At 38.5% G+C, this 20,035-nt stretch overlaps 1 protein-coding gene across 1 annotated transcript in view; it reads right to left on the reverse strand.

Annotated features, from left to right (window-relative positions):
- Positions 1-20,035, reverse strand: part of COL3A1 (collagen type III alpha 1 chain) — a gene marked incomplete at its 5' end in the record, with an annotated part of 127,156 nt that overhangs the window by 42,244 nt on the left and 64,877 nt on the right. The window contains 8 exons of the mRNA XM_082261750.1: positions 742-795; positions 1,484-1,528; positions 3,359-3,412; positions 4,396-4,449; positions 4,564-4,617; positions 10,215-10,268; positions 13,012-13,065; positions 14,886-14,945. Coding sequence (XP_082117876.1) covers positions 742-795; positions 1,484-1,528; positions 3,359-3,412; positions 4,396-4,449; positions 4,564-4,617; positions 10,215-10,268; positions 13,012-13,065; positions 14,886-14,945 — 429 coding nt within the window. The remainder of the gene's footprint in view (positions 1-741; positions 796-1,483; positions 1,529-3,358; positions 3,413-4,395; positions 4,450-4,563; positions 4,618-10,214; positions 10,269-13,011; positions 13,066-14,885; positions 14,946-20,035) is intronic.

Genomic DNA, 20,035 nt, shown 5'->3' on the forward strand with positions numbered 1-20,035 from the left:
TCCCCCATAGGCTCCCATGGTGCAGCCATTGTCAGCATACGTATATACATCTTTTTTCCAAAGAGTAGTTGGTATAGGTGTTGGGGGGAGGGGGGGGGGCATTTTTAAGACTAGTTTAGGCTTTAGCTGGAATTTTATTTATTTATTTATTTTTTGAATGTTGTATTTATTTCATGATTTATCAGTAGTAGTGGTTATATTGTATTTGCTGTGTTTTAATAGGAGAAGCACGGGAATAAAAAAACCCAAACATTCATAATTACCAAGTATGTCCCCTGCTGGCTCTGCCTCGAGAACTGAGTGATTAAAGACCACTGATCACTCAGTTTTTGGTTTTCAGTGAGCAGAGAGCCCGTGACACTAAGTCAATGGCTCTCTGCTCTGCCCCTTCAGGGCTCACTAGAGCACCAGTCTGTGGAGGTTGCAGGAGCAGCTGGCTCAGACTCTAAGCAACACTGTGAGAGGCTGAGCCAGCTGCCACTCAGGCACCTGGGTGGATCTTAACATTAAAATCTGGATCCCTCTAGAGTCTGCACCAGCTAAGTGACGTCAGTTGACAACAAAATCCTTCCTAAATTATCACCATGACTCTCCATGACTATGGCTGTTAAATAGAAGCAAAGGCATGTTCATTCCTTGCATTAAGATGCCCACATTCTAATACATTGCCATTATTTCAAATTACCAAAATAATTAAGTTTAACTTATGATTTAAATGTATTTCAAGCAAAGGTAACTTACAGCTGTTCCAGGAGATCCAGGACGACCTCTTTCACCAGGTTGACCTCTTGGACCCTAAAAAGAAATATAACATTATTTAGGTGCTTAATGGTAATAATAATAATAGTCATGTTTCATTTCCTGTTTATTAAACACACATGAGCATGCAAAAATATTGTTGTTATTATTATATTAAATATAAAATAATTTTATTAACTAATATCTTGATATATTTTGATTTTTAAATGTTTTTGAATATTAATATCAAATTTGTGGTGTCATGTTTTTGTCTTTAGTTTGCTGTCTTAAAATTTTTGCATACTTTGACAATTTTTCACTAGTGCTGGTTCACACTAGTGCGACTTCTGATGCGACTTGAGTTGAACAGAATCACATGCCAAGGGAAATCTCATTGCTTTCAATAGTGCCCTGATCAACGCGACTCAGATCGCTGTGATTGTGGATATGATTCCTGCACTACTTTGGTGCGATTTACAGTGTGACTTGAGCCCATAAAATGTGAAAAGTTGCATCAAAGTGGCACCACATAATAGCACTGTAATTCTCATCAAAGTCGCATCACAGTAGTGTGAACCGAGCCTCAATTGGTGTGTAGTCTTTATGTTTTATGGCAAATTAAATTGTGCACATTCTAACATGCTATGTAACAAAAAAAGTGCAAACATGCAAAGTGCCAAGGCTAAATTGCTAATGAACCTGAAACGTGATATATTTATTTATTACAAAAAACAAAATTACTTACTGCATTGCCAGGTAATCCATTGTCTCCAGGTGCACCATTTTCTCCCTAAAAAAAAAAAAAAAATATATATATATATTATTTATTTACCTGTTAGAATGAGAACTTTATCCTGCGGGTATTTGGAAACCTTGCAGGTTATTGCATGAAATAATATAAGTTTGTTATGTTTTAATAAAATGTATATTTGAGTACTTTAATGGATCGATCCTTCACACTTGTTGAGGCATAAATTCATGAAAAAAAAAAACACCACCACCTTTAGCTATCTACTGCACCATATTGCCAGCTATGTATTGTAGGTGCATTGGCAGATACTGTGCATGTGTGTTGGGTACCTCCAATGCACATAGTAGCAAGCCATATTGTGTCTTAGTGTGAAACCAGCAATAGATTGCACCTATGCCTAGAATATGGAAATGAAAGAGTTTACATATTCCTAACAACTGGTAAAAAAAAAAGCTTTAGAAAAATATCCCTGACCTCTGTAGCTTTTTATACTGTGAAGTGGGGATGAGATTTGGGTTCCCCGCTACCATGGGTTCAAGATGTTTGGTCCTGGCAATTTTTTGTGCAGATTCACCAAGGAGTTTTTTTAAACCATAATCCACTGTATGGCCTTTAAACAATGGCTAGCAAGCTTAGAAGAGCCAATGAATGAGACAGGCCCCTCACTATAAAAGAGGGGATACAGAGCAGCCATAGTATCAAGGTACTGGAAGCTGCTGAAGGGAAAGGAAACTGCACAGGAAGAGATTAGGGTCAGTTTTATTTGAATTAACTGTATTTTGTGGTTGATTTTAGGTCAATGGTTACTTTTAGCTGTTCATCTATAGCAAACTTTTTTCTTTGCTTTTGCTTTGCTGCAAGGCTTCCTTTAAACAATGGCTTTTGCTTCATCTATTAGGGTTTTCATTTATTTTAGGGGTACATTGTTTATTATATTCTGTTGATAGAACCTTTTTTTTTTTCAATTTACTTGTTTGTTTTTTTTTAGCACAGCTGAACTCTTAATTAAAGTGGGCTTTTGTATAAGGTAATACTGTTTTGGGGTTCATTTATTTTGATGGTATATTGGTTTTTATTATATGTTGATAGGGACTTTTTAAGTAAAGCTTTTGCAGGGTGGTATATAAGGGTTTTCTCTTTTTTTTATTTTTCTCTTACATTGATATTAATTTTTTTTAAGTTTAGGGTACTCAATCTGCATGAATCACTTATTACTGACCATCTGTTCTTGTAGCTGCTTTTGTTTGCAGCATGGTGTAGTTTTAATTGGAAAAAAACAGGGAATACCTGTGCGCACCTAAATTACCTTACATTATTATCACTCACATTCACTGCCCCCCACCCCGATAGTTAAAAAAAAAAAGTTACGTATACACCAGTTAGGCTTACTATCCCTGAATAAAATTTTTTTGCTATTTAAAAGTGTCCAGTTTGAAAGAAATTGCCTAGCAATGTTTGGCATCAATAAAATCAGGAAGAGTCTCCGTGAATGACTGGCCAATTTCTATTTGCTGTTCAAAGCAGGCATATTACTGCTTGAAATAGCATTTTGTCATTGCGAAATCTATCAGAAAAAAGCCAATAGGGGTTCTGCTGCTTTACGTAAGCCAAACAAATTGTAAAAAAAACAAATAAGAAAAATTCTACAGCAACACTGTAGTCCATTGCTACAGTAGTGTTTATGGCATGTTTTTATTTCTATTGGTAGAATAGTTATACATTTTACTTTTAGAATTGGCAGTGGAATTAAATGGTGAATGTTGGAACAACAGAATAAAGCCTTGTTCATGAACACTACTGTCATAATCAGCCTCAGTTTTACTATATTCTGTATATTCCTTATGAAATACATAATAAACATTTATTTACCCTAAGTCCAGGAGCACCAGTATCACCCTTTGCACCATCCCTTCCATCAATGCCCTGTAGAATAGAAGAAAGTTAATGCAAACTGTACTATACAAGTCTAGTCTACTAATAATACAGCATTTAGACACAACATTAACCACTTGCTGTCCACCCACAATACATTTATTGTGGACAAGTGGCACAGCCAGGCTCGCCCATAAGTCGCCTAGCACATGTGCACTAGTGTGCCCCCTAAAGCACGCAGTGGCGCTATCCAATGATCACTGTGTCTGCTGAACAAAGCAGATCACAGGGCTTAGCAATCACATGATATTATGTAAGCAAACTCTCATGAATGGCTTTCATTGATGAACAGCCTGAATACTGTTGTGATGCTGTGATTGACTCACAGCTATCACATGGCACCTGGGCCAATCACAGCATCCTATACCATGTAATTAGCCAACAGTGTAAAAACAAATCCCTGATTACTCCCCCCTCCCCCACACCCAGAGTATCACTATGGTACTCAGATGAAAGCATGTAAAAAATTTTTTTTTTTAAATTTTATAAAAATGTATCTATCTATCGATCGATCGATCGATCGATAGATAGATAGATAGATAGATAGATAGATAGATAGATAGATAGATAGATAGATAGATAGATAGATAGATAGATAGATAGATAGATAGATAGATAGATATGTATATCTATATATATATAGATATATCTGAATATATATATATATCTTTTTTTTAACATATGGTCACCAGTCAGTATCCCTGATCACTGCCACACTAGTCATCTGATGACCCTGTATTGCAGTGGTGACGGTATGTAAATGTAAAAAAAAAAAAAAAAATAGTGAGAAAAACACAAATTTTATTTATTTCTTCATTTTCCAAAAAATCTCCATGCCTCTTACTAAATACCTTGGACTGTCTACTTTCCAAAAAAGGGGTCGTTGGGGGGGATATTTGTACTTTGTCAAGTGATTAACTAAAGGACATTATGTATAAATGTAGTTGCATGATATGATTGGTGTACACACTTACTCTGTGGCCTTTCATACCAGGAAAACCAGACATGCCAGGTGGTCCTCTATTGCCCTGTAAACAACAATAGGAAAATAAAGCTTTAGTTCTTCTTCTTGCACATTGTAAGTTTGCTGGGTTCTGCTTCTGCCATAGATTGACCACAGCCTAGAAAGCATAATTACTTACAGGGGCTCCAGCCACTCCACGTTCTCCGGGTCTGCCTGGTCGGCCTGATTCACCCTAAAAAAATAAAATAAAAACAGACCTTTAATTAGTTCTAAAGTGATAGATTGTGCGTTAAATTAAGTTAATATAATACAGATAGCATTTATAGTACTTGACGCTAACAATGATTAAAAAAAAAAAAAAAACCAAGAGGTACAACTAACATGTTGATGACTGCTACAATGAGACATTTGCTGGTTTTAACTGGGCAAAGTGGCTCACTTTATACCTTCCGCAAAACAACAGTCCCTTCCATACACTTGTACAATATGTTCCAAGACATGTGTCAAACACAAGGCCCGCAGGCCGAATCCGGCCCTCCAGACCACTTCTTGTGGCCCTCGCACCTCTCCTGCAGTTCCATCCTCAGCTTCTTCCCGGCAGCAGCACAATGTAAGGGTTTGGCACTTTGATGTAAGGGAGGCGTGGGGACCCTTGACTTCTGATGGTGGGGATGCTCTTGCTATCTGATGTAATTGGGAGTGGGGTTCTCTGGATATCTGCTGCTTATAATTATTATGAGAGTAATACAATTCTATGACAGTCGAAAGGAGGGTCTCACACCAATGGTATCATCCACAAGAAACTTTATTGGAGACTGATCAGACAGGACACCATGGCAGAACCATGTTCTATTTTAGCAGTCTCCAATAAACGTTATTTTGGATGTTACCAGCGGTGTGTGACCCTTCTTTACAGACTTGCATCATCTGCTACAGGAGTGTAAGTCGGCTGGACCTGCCCATTACCGCTTAAAGAGGAAGTAAACCCTCCTCTGCAACTTGTACCTATAGGTAAGCCTATATTAAGGCTTACCTATAGGTACTGTAAATATCTCCTAAACATGCACCGTTTAGGAGATATTTACCTTACATGCAGCCAGTGACATCACTGGCGCATGCGCTCTGAAGGAACGGCTGCTGCTGCCGTTTCTTCAGAGATCCGTGCCATGACTGTCGGCACGGCTCCGGCCAATCAGATGGCCGGATGCCACGATCCCGGAAGACGGGAGACTGGACATGTCGCCTGCCCTACAGGTAAGCGGGCTGCACGGCGGGGGCTCGTTCTAAGGTAAGTATTGCATAATGATCTAGTATGCGATGCATACTAGCTCATTATGTGTTTGTCTTTCAGGTTGCAAAAAAAAAAGTTTCATGGGTTTACAACCTCTTTAAGTCCTTAGATTAATACTAAAAGCAGTAAGAACTAAATGGTGAGGGAATTATATAATACGATTAGATTAGAGTAGATACATTTATATAGTCTTACGGATACAACTGGCCCTTTCAGAAGTTGAACATACAAGTGCCCTAAGAGCCTGAGTTCTCAGCCAATGGTAGGTATTCTATACAAGTACATTTGTCTTTCTAGTAAATTAAGTTTACTAGTTTCTAGTAAATTAACCTGAACCAATTGGAGTTTTAGTAAATGATAAAAGATCTATAAAACAAATGCTTTCTGATATAAAAAAAGGTTGAGCACATTGATTCTTACATTTTTTTTTTTAAGAAAAGGATGAGTCTGCTGGAATACATACACTACTTTTCCTTTTAATGTTTTTTAAGACAAAGCAGGTAAAATCATAAATAAATGGTTAGTTCACATAAAATCAACTAAGATAAAAAAATGCAAAACTTGTTCATGTATTATTATAGATGTTCTGATGTTTTTTTTTTTTTATAAATTCTACAATGCTTTTATAATGTTTAAATTCATACATTTGAGCTACAGCATGTACCAAAAATTAAATCACAGCTAAATTATCGGTAAAACTAATGTGAAAGTCAACACTGCCATCTACTGGGCTTTTGGTTTAATAACAGTTACTCGGGAATGTGGGCTTTTCTTTCAAAAAAATATAACCACTTACACTTGTATAAATGTGTATTTTAAATACATGTTGCAAGTTGAAAATTTTTTTGTGACTTAAAAACAGTTACAGATGCACATAGTTACATTTAGTACTACTATAGTAAACAAACAATGAGAAAATATACATATTGCTGACCGTCTTGCGAAAATCCGAATTGCCTGGTTGCCATACTGGGGGTTGATTTACTAAAACTGGTGCACTCAGAATCTGGTGCAGCTTTACATGGTAGCCAATCAGCTTTAGCTTGTTCAATTAGGCTCTAACGATAAAATATGGAAGCTGATTGGTTTCTATGCTGAGCTGCACCAGATTTTGTACCCTCTAGTTTTAGTAAATAACCCCCACTGGCTCTCTGGCTTCAGTACTTACTCAGCCACTGACCCAAAACAAGTATGCTAATGATAAGTTCTCATTTCACTTGCTGCAAACTAGCTCCGGGTCATTGCACTAAATCAACATTACGTTCAGGCAACCAGCATTTTCATCGTAAGTCAGCAATGGCAGTCCCTGTATATGTCTTATCATTGGTTTCCTTTATTTGTTATAAATATTTAATGTACTACAGTTATTACCAAGCATTTAGGGGCACTTCACCAGTGAGACATGCTAACATATAAATACTTTATTATGATTTGTATCCAGGGTTCTTTAACACAGGGCAAAAGGGACTGCTGCCCCAGGCCCAGTCATTGTTGTGGGGCCCAAAGCAGTTGCCCCTTAAGCCCAAACTGTTCACAAATAGTTGATAAATGAATTCAGGAGGGCCCAAGAAGATTCCCCAGGGTCAAATCAATATTGAAGACAGACCTGTTTGGATCTAGCCAGTTCCCGACTGCCCCACATACATTACCTGCGGCAGGTCGGCCGCTCTGGGCAGAATCACGTACCTGTTCATGATTCTTCACATAAGAGTCTGGGGTGCACACGTGCGCCGCAGGCCACCCGCTTCCTCTGTGATTGGACACAGTGAGAGCCAATCAGCAGGTCCGTCGCATTTGCCGGGACCCACTGATTGTTCACGAGAGAGACAAAACGGCAGTCTGCCTATATAAACAAGGCAGATCATTGTTTTGTGACAAGGGAATACTGTGATAGTGTGTTTCTCCTAAGCAGGAACACGGATCTCTGCCTACCCACAGTACAACCCTTTGATCTCCCCCCAATGTTTAACCCCTGCCAATGTCATTTATACAGTACCAGTTCGTATTATTTGGCACTGATCACTGTATTAGTGTCATTGGTCCTCAAAAAGTGTCAGTTAGGTGTCTAAATGTGTCTTCTGCAATATCGCAGTCCTGCTATAAGTTGCTCATCGTCGCCATTGCTAGAAAAAAATAGAAATAAAAAAAATTCCAAAAATATATCCTATAGTTTGTAGACGCTATAACTTTTTCATATATGCTTATTGGGATTTTTTTTTACCAAAAAAATGTAGAAAAAAACATATTGGCCTAAATTAATGAAGACATTGGATTGTTTATGTTTTCTTATTGGGTATGTTTTATAGCAAAAAGTACAAAAAATATATTTTGTTTTTACAAAATTGTCATTTTTTTTGTTGTTGTTTATAGCGCAAAAAAGAAAAACCGCAAAGGTGATCAAATACCACCAAAAGAAAGCTGTTTTGGGGGAAAAAAAGGACATGTATTCTATTTGGGTATAGCATCGCACAACCACGCAATTTCAGTTAAAGTAACACAGTGCCGTATCGCAAAAAATGGCCTGATTGTGAAGGGGGGTAAACCTTCTGGAGCTGAAGTGGCCAGGGAAGCAACAGCAGAAAGAGCTGTCCTGTCAGTGAGGGCCAAGCTCTCATACAGCCTCTTGTGGGCTGACTATGGTAAAAAGCAGGATTGTGAGAGGTTTCTAGCTTGTTGCAGATTGATATATGTAGCAAAGTTATCCTTTTAAACACAAAAGTTGTACCACTCCAGGTGAAGGTATCACCCACATGATGCAGTCCCCACGTTGGGTGCTCGCCGCGGCTCGCCAACGCAATGTAGTAATGGGAATAAAGTTGGCAGCACACTACACTGTAGAGATGCCAAATCTTTATTCCATATATTAATCGAGGACAACACAAAGACAGAGTGGACGGAGCCATCCATGCTTGGATGCCAGTACAGGATCCCCAAATTCCATTACCCATAATCCCTTGGGCTCCTTGACACGGAACATAAACTTCCTGTTTCCTGCAGCTGTTGTTGTCAATAGTAGCTCAAGGCCCTGCTCAAGCCAACATTAAAAGCAGGAGTTTGAGGTGCGTTTTTAACATTCCTCAAAGACCTAGTAAAGCAGTCTGCATGAGATAATAGGGACAGCCCCTAGAGCTGTTCACTTTATGAAAACATGAGGTCATGTTGCATTTCTGTGCTTCAGAAATGAAGCTACATGTCAAGTTTGGAAGGAATTGAAGCATCTCAACCCCTTCCATTTAGGTCTATTGTAACACACCATAAACACATATCAAACAGATGTCAAGCGTGCATTTTTAGCATGCTTTCCACTCGCTGGTTCCCCCTGAGCAGGCTGATGACAGCTCCGTCTCTGAGTACTTTGCAGAGATGGAGCTGTAAGATCCTTGCTCTCCTCTATAGGAAATCGGATGTCCATTTTCATCCAATCCTATCCAATACGATCCTCCAGACGGATGGAAAATAGGGTTTCCATCCGTCTGGATTTCACGGATCACATCAGATCGGATACCAGTGGGTGTCAGCGGAGATGTAAAAAAATGTTTTTTTCTGAAATTTAGGCCAATATGTATTCTGCTAAATATTTGTATTAAAAAAAAAAGAATCAGAATAAGTGTATATTTATTGGTTTACACAAACATTATAGTGTCTACAGTCTATGGGATATAAACAGGTATTTTTAATTATTTATTTATTTATTTTGTTTTACTAATAATGGTGGCATTCAGTGACTTATAGCAGCACTGTGATATTGAGGCAGACAATTGGACACTAACTGACACTTTTAAAACTTTTTTGGAACCAGTGACACTAATACAGTGATCAGTGCTAAGCATATGCACTGTCACTGTACTAATGGTACTGGCAGGAAAGAGGTTAACCAGGGGCAATCAAACGGTTAAATGTGTCCCTAGGGGTTGCTTTCTAACTGTGGGGGATGTATTTACTGAATGAGCACAGAGGATGGGAAGGGGTTAAACATCTAGGGCAATCAAAGGGTTAAATGTGTGCCTAGCCAGTGTTTTGGTGTACACTGTGTGCTTTTTTATAATAGGGGAAGAATTGGATTCTAATCCCTTACCCCCTTGTTTACATAGGCAGATTGCTGTTCTGTGTTTTTTACCGAGGATTGGCAGATGCCGGAGGACATCAAGTGCCTGCCACCCCCAGTTTGGCTTCATAGCAGAAGCGGCACGCTGGCAGCATGCACGTGCCCCCTGCAGGTGGAAATGCCAAATCACATATATATACATACGTGATCCGGCGCACAGCTGCTGCCCTGCAGCAGTGAACCTGCTATAGGGCGGACAGCACGTGCTGGAGACAGCTTATTCTGCTGTTACTAGCCTATGTATACAAACCAAAATATTGATTGGGGAAGAGTAATACTAAAGGCAAGCAGTATCTAAATGGGTGGTTGGCTCAGTTGGGGGAAAGACTACATAAGCCAGAACTTGTAGCAGCAAAAGTTCAATAATTGACATATTATGACATTAATGTAAAGATAAAGACTTGCTGTTGTCAGAGATTGACAATATACTTACATCTTTTCCTGGTTGACCGGGAGGCCCTGTAAGTCCAGATGGACCTGGAGGTCCCTACAATTACAGAAATACATCATAGTGAATACAAAACATTGAAAAACTGATTTTGAAATGCAAGCAGGAAGCACAGTCTACCTGGACCAATTTTTATCCAGATATTTCTAGTCTACCTATAGTCTACCTGGTCCAATTTTTATCTAGATATCCAGATATAGTGGTCCATACCACTCCCTTATCTGAAATTTGGTGATCTGTGAACCCCTGATGGGAATACAGATGAGCTGCCCAGTGCAGGCTCCTTGATGTCTTTTTCCATACAGAAAACCTCATGTAAAGATGTCACAGGATTCTCCCAGACCAATCAGATTCAAAGGCAAAGTGTGATTGTAATAGGTGATACAGGAGGTACAGTGAGGATGTTTCACAGCAGGTAGTACAGAAATACAAATCCACACATCAAAAAAGCTTTCAGTGAACTGATTAAGTGCTGATTGCAGAGATTACAAAGGACATAAAATTTATTATTTTCTGATTTTACAACAGCTGCAGTTCTGGATAACAATAGCAGCTGGTTGATTTCTTACATTTGTTGCCCAGGATTGTTCTGTAATGGCAAAATGGCTATAAGAAGCCGTTCTCAATTGTAAGATTTGAATTTCAAGTCAATACTGTTAATATTATTATTTTTACATTTTTGACCTATACCATTTTAATGGAATTACATATTAAAAAAAATAAAATCCAACCAGCAAACTGGTGTGACAGCTGGCTGCTCCTTTTAAACCTTAGCAGATTGTGAAACTGCCAGCTTTATATAATGAAGTAATGCACAGTGCAATGAGTATGTGCAAAATCCTGTAACCCCTAGCCAGCAATAATATTTATTTTTACTGTAGTCACACGAAGAAACAAATGATTGGGGGCACACAGGGTCACTATTAGGGCTCTTTCACACAGGAGGACCATTCAGATCCGCCTGTACGTTTTTTTGGCGGATCTGAATGGTCCCCCATGCATCCCTATGGGGCATCGGATGTCAGTGGAGACGATCCTATTTTCCATCCGTACAGCGGATCGGATCGGATGGGAATGGACCGACGGTCCGTTCCCATCCGATTCCCCCATAGAGATGCATGGGGAACTGACAGCTGTATCTCCGCACACAGCACGGAGACAAAGCTGTCATCCTCCTGCTCAGCTGGGAATCGGCAGATCGATCCCCTGCTGAGATAAACGGAGTCCATCCGACGGACGGACAGTGTAAAGGGGCCTTAGGAATGAGGTTTGGGCTCAGGTCTACCATGGGTTTGAAGCGTAACCCGCTTGTCCTCAATTCAAGCAAACGAATGCAGAATTTCACTGGGCTAAATGCTTTTAACCATAAGGTGCTGCAGGGACATTTGAATTTAAATCAGCTGGCTTAGGTAAACCAATAATGAGGGCTTTGTTATGTGCCAGCCCTCTCACTTTTAGAGGGTGGGTACTTTTTGTAAGAAGTCTTCCCACGTGGGCTACTGTTTTACAGTGAAATATTTGGGGTTTTTAATTTATTTATTTTGCAGATAAGTTGGTTTACATTTTTTTTTTTTGCTGCAGTAGTTCCCTTTAAAAAGTAAGCTTTTGTTTTAGGGGTGGAATTTTGATGTTTTTTTTTTCCTTGAGGTTTCTTGATTTTTATTTTTCTACTTATATGGCCCTTATTAGGTTTGGGGGTATTGCCTATCTGTTCTTGTGGCTGCCTTTTGTTGAAAGAAAAGGGAACTGCCCCCCCCCCCCCCCCAAAAAAAAAACAAAACAAAAAAACTATGAGTGAAATCGATGTGCGCCAAATTCCCCATACAATATCACCCATATTCACTGGACCCTATAATAAAAACAAAGGTTAGGCATACTCTGGTTAGACCTATTGTCCCTGAATAAAAATGTCCTGTTGTTGGCCACTTCTACACAACTACTGTATAACCTTGCCTGCTTTTTTGTCTCTTGTATATTTTGGCCAATTTTCCCTGATTTAAAATATCCTGCTGTTGTCCAGCTCTCCTAATTCTCAAAGGGAATACATTTATATATGTGAATAGAGAACTTTGTACACTTACTGCACAAAAGTGTAGAAGAGTTTTGTTTATTTAATGTCAACTATCATTAAAAAGTAATTTTCTTCGCAAAATGTACATACAAAATATTTACCATGTAATTTGTAAGCTTTTTTTCCCCATTAAATTAAATAGTAAAAGGCCTTAACCATGCACCATGCCTAAATGTCTAAACCATGCAGGCGAGAGGGTCAGGGTTTTCTTGTCCATCCTACCCAATGATTTGTTACTTGTGTAGTAGCTTCTGGGGGCCAAGCTTACTTTTTTAGGCAGTAGCAACCTTTCCTCTGGAAATTAGGGACGTTATCGCTTGTCATTAGAGATCTGAGCTGGCCCAAAAACATGACTAACTCCTCGCTCTGAGAGAGGGTGATATGTGTTAAGAACGAAATATCATTCCAGAATCCATTTAATTTGTGGCTTTTAGGTAAGCATCCCTCTTCCCTCATCTGCTACATCCATGGTTTAGGCCCATATGCCATCAATTTTGTGTAATTAGCTCATGCAGCTAAATACACCCAAAATAGCATTAAAAAACTTTAAAAAAGCTTAAAAATAAATAAATCTCATGGCTAACAATAACAATTGTTATGACAAATGTAACATGCATTAGAACTTTGGTTTTATGTTACTGACATTCTAACTATTATTAGATAAGCATGTGTAATTGTTTGTTTTTGCATGTTTCAAATACGGGTACTTACAGGGGGTCCAGTCTGTCCAGATTCACCAGGGGGTCCTTGATAGCCATGAGGTCCCTAAAGCAAAGTGACATTTTAGTGCAAACTTATGTCAATTTCCATAAACGTTTGTTCTATTGTCAATATTTCTATAAAAGCAGACATAACTAAGCATGCAGAGAATGCCAAAGCAGTGATTACAATATATTCCAGTTCATCCATTGTCTGTTTATTGTGTAAAAGTACATAAAGTTAGTGGATATTCATTACTTGATTAATTATATTTCAGCTAGACAGGGTGCTGACTCTCATGTGAATTGGTAGTGGCAGACTTTCTGATCCCTTTAGGTGAAATTAGCGATTGGCAGGTTTGGATCCAATGTGGATCCAATTTGGATCCAGATTTTTGACCATCTGCTGTTCTTTCAATGGGATGTCAATGAGACACAGAGAATTATCTGCTCATCACTTTCTATTTGCATACATTTTAACAGGAATGACTAGTCTGCATTTGAACAGGTGAAGGCTAACTAATGTCAATGCCCAGCTCTTATTAAATAATTTAACTATTTGACTTGAATTCTTAAAACAAAGATATGTAAATTATTTACCAGATTCAGTTTCTCCACAATTTAAAAAAGTAAGTGGCCATGACCTACTTGATATGGAGCATGGCTAGTGGTAAATGTTGGTAGAGCAAATCATGATTTGCAATTCTTATTAATGTCTTGAAACCCAAGATTCACTCATCTCTATTATTTAATATAACAATATCTGGAGAATGTTTTCCAAACATGTTATGCTTCATGTTTTATTGGTGGGATGTTTCTTCTTCTAATTTTGGAACTGATCATTTGTAATAGCAATATTTTTATGTTAACCAAGGGAACCTCACTTTTTTTTTTTTCTGAATATGCCTAAACATTTCCTGGATATATTTGCATAGGTTTGCTAGCTCTGTAAGAGCTTGTATAGACTTACAGTTGGGGGTGGTAAAAACAAGCAGGTGAGCTGTGTTTTTGTCACCCCTCTTAAGCTGTAAGGGCAGCAGACAGGGGTGTTCACATGTTGTGGTCTAGATGCGTTGCTTCACGCCTGCAGCTAAATTTATCCCACTTTGCTTTTGATCCAATCTACTTCATATCCCTGATATTATATAGCTGAATGGGAAAAAGAGTTGTAGTGTACAATCTCTTATAAAGAAGCTGATGAAAATTTCTCTCTTTTCCATAAAAAGTCTACTGTTAGTCACATACAGAAATGGAATTTTAAGCTAAATTATACTGCTATCCTACTAGATTACATAATATATTTTTTGTGCATGTTACACTATTATTTTTTTAAGAGGCTCTTCAGTCATTTTTTCATCTTTCCATCTATTAAATCTTCTGCCCTTGTTGTTTTAACTTTGGGTAGTAAGACATTTTATTCCTGCCAGGAAATACCTTATAAAGCCCACTTCCTCTTTCTTGTCTGGTCAAAAGCCTAAGCTAATGACATCAGGCACAGCTGTCTCTCTCACTCTCTTGAGAGTTTGCAAGCAAGGGAGGGATGGATGAGTCATAGGAGAGCCAATGAGAGCTTCAGAGTTGGAGGGGGGCTGGATGAGGGCAGAGATGACAGGAGACTGCAGAGATCCATGTGTGTTCATCCAGAGAGGAAAAATGTGCAGGCAAACAGTGGAGTGAGTGTGTCTGTCTGCATATATATGTGTGTGTGTGTATATATATATATATATATATATATATTTACATATTTTTTTTAGCTCTTTGTACTAAAATGCACCTGAGCAAACCACTAAAATAAAACGAATTAAACTGGATGTCAACACTATAAAAATGGATAGCAAAGGCAAAGATTACTGTACATTCTAATGATGAAGCAGTCATTATACTTACAGGCTGTCCAGCAGGGCCAGATGGTCCAGGTGGGCCAGGAGGTCCAGGAAAACCCTGTATAGAAAAAGAGAAGTGGTATATTACATTAATTTGTAGTTAATGACCATTAGACTTGAAATAAAGCTTTATAACTGAGATCCTGCTTAGCTTGACAATGTACAATAGGACCTGTATGTATTGTGTATTTTCTTTATCTTTGTATGATGTTGGGAACATAAGGCTAAATAATCTTAAACCAAAAAAAAACAGTCTGTAGTTTAACTAGTTTTGAATGTTACCCAGTATATACATATAAAAAAGTGGGGTTCACACAAGCCTAATTGTATTGTCTCTCTGGGTTGAAATATCTGTTTTTATTACATACCATATTCTTTAAATGTGTATTGGTGTCAAGCAGGGCCGGTCCTATCATAGGTCCCACTGGGTCCATTGGACCCAGGCAGAACTTTGAGAGGGGCAGCAAATTGACACCCAACATTTTTTTTCCAGCAGTTTTTTGTGTCATCGGTTTATGACACCTTAACCACTTTCCCACCGGAGGATTTTGCAGCTTAAAGACCAGACCCCTTTTTTCAACTTGGCACTTCGTGACTTTAACTGATAATTGCTCGGTCATGCAATGCTGTACCTAAACGAAATTTACGTCCTTTTTTTCTCACAAACAGAGCTTTCTTTTGGTGGTATTTGATCGCCTCTGCGCTTTTTATTTTTTGCGATATTAATAAAAAAAGAGCGAAAATTTTGCAAAAAAATGACATTTTCAACTTTGTCTTTTAAAAAATATCCAATATACTCAATTTATGTCATTTTTTTTTGCCAAAATATATTTAGCTACATGTCTTTGACAAAAAAAAAATCAATGAGCGTATTTTTATTGGTTTGCGCAAAAGTTATAGCGTCTACAAACTATGGTGTAAATAGTGAAATTTACGCAGCTTTAATTTCTGACTGCCAATCTCATTTCATGAAGTGCTAAAATGGCGGGGCAGTACAAAACCCCCCCAAACTACCACTTTTTGGAAAGTAGACATCCTAAGGAATGTCCTGACAGGCATGTTGAGCTCATTGAATATTTCATTTTTTTGTCACAGGTGTTTGAAAAATGACTAAAAAAAATTTTTTTTTTTTTTTTACACAAAGTTGTCATTGAAATGATATATTGCTCACACATGCCATGGGTATATGTGTAATTACACCCCAAAATATATTCTGCTGCTTCTCCTGAGTACAGGGATACCACATATGTGGGACTTTTTGGGAGCCTAGCTGTGTAGGGGTCCCCAAAAACAAATCACCACCATCAGAATTTCAAAGGGCGTACATTTTTCATTGCATTTTCTCACTACCTCTAACGGTTTAGGAGGCCCTGAAATGTCAAGATACCACAAAACCCCCCCAAATGACCCCATTTTGGAAAGTAGACACCCCAAGCTGTTTGCTGAGAGGCATGGTGAGTCCATGGAATATTTTATATTTTGCCACAAGTTTTGTGAAAATTACAATTTTTTTTTTTAATTTTTTTTTTTTACACAACGTTGTCACTAAAAGATAAATTTCTCACACATGACATGTGTATATGTGGAATGACACCCCAAAATACATTCTGCTGCTTCTCCTGAGTATGGGGATACCCCATGTGTGAGACTTTTTGGGAGCCTAGCTGTGTACAGGACCGCAAAAGCCAATCAACACTCTCAGGTTTTCTAATGGCGTAAATTGTTCATGTCATCTCTGCACTACCTGTCACAGTTTCGCAGGCCCTAAAATTCCAAGATAGCACAAAACCCCCCCAAATGACCCCATTTTGGAAAGTAGACACCCCAAGCTATTTGCTGAGAGGCATGGTGAGTCCATGGAATATTTTATATTTTGCCACAAGTTCCGGGAAATATATATATATATATATATATTTTTTTTTTTTACACAAAGTTGTCAGTAAATGATATATTGCTCACACATGTCATGGGTATATGTGAACTGACACCCCAAAATACATTCTGCTGCTTCTCCTGAGTACAGGGATACCCCATGTGTGAGACTTTTTTGCAGTCTAGCCGAGTACAGGACCCCGAAAACCAACCTCCACTTTCAGGCTTTCCAAGGGCGTAAATTGTTGATTTCACTCCTGACTACCTATCACAGTTTCGGAGGCCCTAAAATTCCAAGATAGCACAAAACCCCCCCAAATGACCCCATTTTGGAAAGTAGACACCCCAAGCTATTTGCTGAGAGGCATGGTGAGTCCATGGAATATTTTATATTTTGCCACAAGTTCCGGGAAATATATTATTATTATTTTTTTTTTGTTTTTTTTACACAAAGTTGTCAGTAAATGATATATTGCTCACACATGCCATGGGTATATGTGAACTGACACCCCAAAATACATTCTGCTGCTTCTCCTGAGTACAGGGATACCCCATGTGTGAGACTTTTTTGCAGTCTAGCCGAGTACAGGACCCCGAAAACCAACCTCCACTTTCAGGCTTTCCAAGGGCGTAAATTGTTGATTTCACTCCTGACTACCTATCACAGTTTCGGAGGCCCTAAAATTCCAAGATAGCACAAAACCCCCCCAAATGACCCCATTTTGGAAAGTAGACACCCCAAGCTATTTGCTGAGAGGCATGGTGAGTCCATGGAATATTTTATATTTTGCAACAAGTTCCGGGAAATATATTATTATTATTTTTTTTTTGTTTTTTTTACACAAAGTTGTCAGTAAATGATATATTGCTCACACATGCCATGGGTATATGTGAAATGACACCCCAAAATACATTCTGCTGCTTCTCCTGAGTACAGGGATACCCCATGTGTGAGACTTTTTTGCCGTCTAGCCGAGTACAGGACCCCGAAAACCAACCTCCACTTTCAGGCTTTCCAAGGGCGTAAATTGTTGATTTCACTCCTGACTACCTATCACAGTTTCGGAGGCCCTAAAATTCCAAGATAGCACAAAACCCCCCCAAATGACCCCATTTTGGAAAGTAGACACCCCAAGCTATTTGCTGAGAGGCATGGTGAGTCCATGGAATATTTTATATTTTGCCACAAGTTCCGGGAAATATATTATTATTATTTTTTTTTTGTTTTTTTTACACAAAGTTGTCAGTAAATGATATATTGCTCACACATGCCATGGGTATATGTGAAATGACACCCCAAAATACATTCTGCTGCTTCTCCTGAGTACAGGGATACCCCATGTGTGAGACTTTTTTGCCGTCTAGCCGAGTACAGGACCCCGAAAACCAACCTCCACTTTCAGGCTTTCCAAGGGCGTAAATTGTTGATTTCACTCCTGACTACCTATCACAGTTTTGGAGGCCATGAAATGCCAAGACAGCACAACCCCCCCCCAAATGACCCCTTTTCGGAAAGTAGACAACCTGAGCTATTTGCAGAGAGGCATGTTGAGTATTTTGCAGATCTCACTTTTTGTCACAAAGCTTTGGAAATTGAAAAAAGAGGAAAAAAAATGCATTTTTCTGTTTTTTCTTCATTTTCCAAAAAAAATTAGAGCTGCAAAATACTCACCATGCCTCTCAGCAAATAGATTGGAGTGTCTACTTTGCAAAATGGGGTAATTTGGGGGGGTTTTGTGCCATCTTGGCTTTTTATGGACTTCAAAAGTGTGATAGGTAGTAAGGAGTGAGATCAACAATTTACGCCCTTGGAAAGCCAAAAGGTGCGCATTGGTTTTCCGGGTCCTGTACGCGGCTAGACTGGCAAAAAGTCTCACACATGGGGTATCATTGTACTCAGGAGAAGCAGCAGAATGTATTTTGGGGTGTCATTTCACATAAACCCATGGCATGTGTGAGCAATATATCATTTACTGACAACTTTGTGTAAAAAAAAAATAAAAAAATAAAAAAAAATTTTTTTCCCGAAACTTGTGGCAAAATATAAACTATTCCATGGACTCACCATGCTTCTCAGCCAGTAGCTTGGAGTGTCTACTTTGCAAAATGGGGTCATTTGGGGGGGTTTTGTGCTATCTTGAAATTTCAGGGCCTCTGAAACTCTGACAGGTAGTCAGGGGTAAAATCAGCAATTTACGCCATTAGAAAACCTGAAGATGTGGACTGGTTGTCGGGGTCGCGTACACAGCTAGGCTCCCAAAAAGTCTCACACATGGGGTATCCCTGTACTCAGGAGAAGCAAAAGAATGTATTTTGGGGTGTCATTTCACATATTCCCATGGCATGCATGAGCAATATATCATTTAGTGACAACTTTCTGTAAAAAAACAACAACAAAAAAAATAATAATAATTTTCCCGAAACTTGTGGCAAAATATAAAATACTCCATGGACTCACCATGCCTCTCAGAAAAAAGCTTTGGGTGTCTACTTTTCAAAAAGGGGTCATTTGGGGGGTGTTTGAACTGTCCCGGCATTTTATGCTCAATCTTAGCCACACATCACCCACTCTTCTAACCACTTGAAAATCAAGCCTTTTCTGTGCCTTTTTGTTTACATGAAAAAATATTTTTTTTTTACTAGAAAATTACTTTGAACCCCCAAACATTATATATTTTTTTAAAGCAGAGGCCCTATAGAATAAAATGGTGGATGTTGCAAATTTTTTTGTCACACGGTATTTGCGCACAGATTTTCCAAACGCAATTTTTGTGAAAAAAATACATTTTTTTTTAATTTATTGCACAAATACACTATATAATTCCAATTTTTTTGGTAAAATTTAAAAGATGATCTTATGCCGAGTTCATAGACACCTAACATGACATGCTTTAAAAATTGCGCATGCCTGCGCAGCGGCAAAAACATACGTACATTTTTAAAAACCTTTAAAAGTCTCTACAGGTTACCACGTTAGACTTACAGAGGAGGTCTACTGCAAGAATTACTGCACTCGATCTGGCGATCGCGGCGATACCTCACATGCATGCTGCAATTGCGGTTTACATATGACACTAGACCACCGCTTGTGTGCGCCATTGCGCGCAAGCACCGGGGGAAAGGGGGGGGGCTCAATTTTTTTTTTTTTTTTTTCTTTTTTCTTTTGCTTTTTTATGTTATTTTGACACCTTTCCTTTCATTTTTTTTTTTTTAAATCATTTTTATTGTTATCACAGTGAATTTAAATATCCCCCATGATAGCAATCTGTGGTGACAGGTACT

Source organism: Pelophylax lessonae (assembly GCF_965119305.1).
Source record: "Pelophylax lessonae genome assembly, chromosome: 6".
NCBI classification, from domain to species: Eukaryota; Metazoa; Chordata; class Amphibia; order Anura; family Ranidae; genus Pelophylax; species Pelophylax lessonae.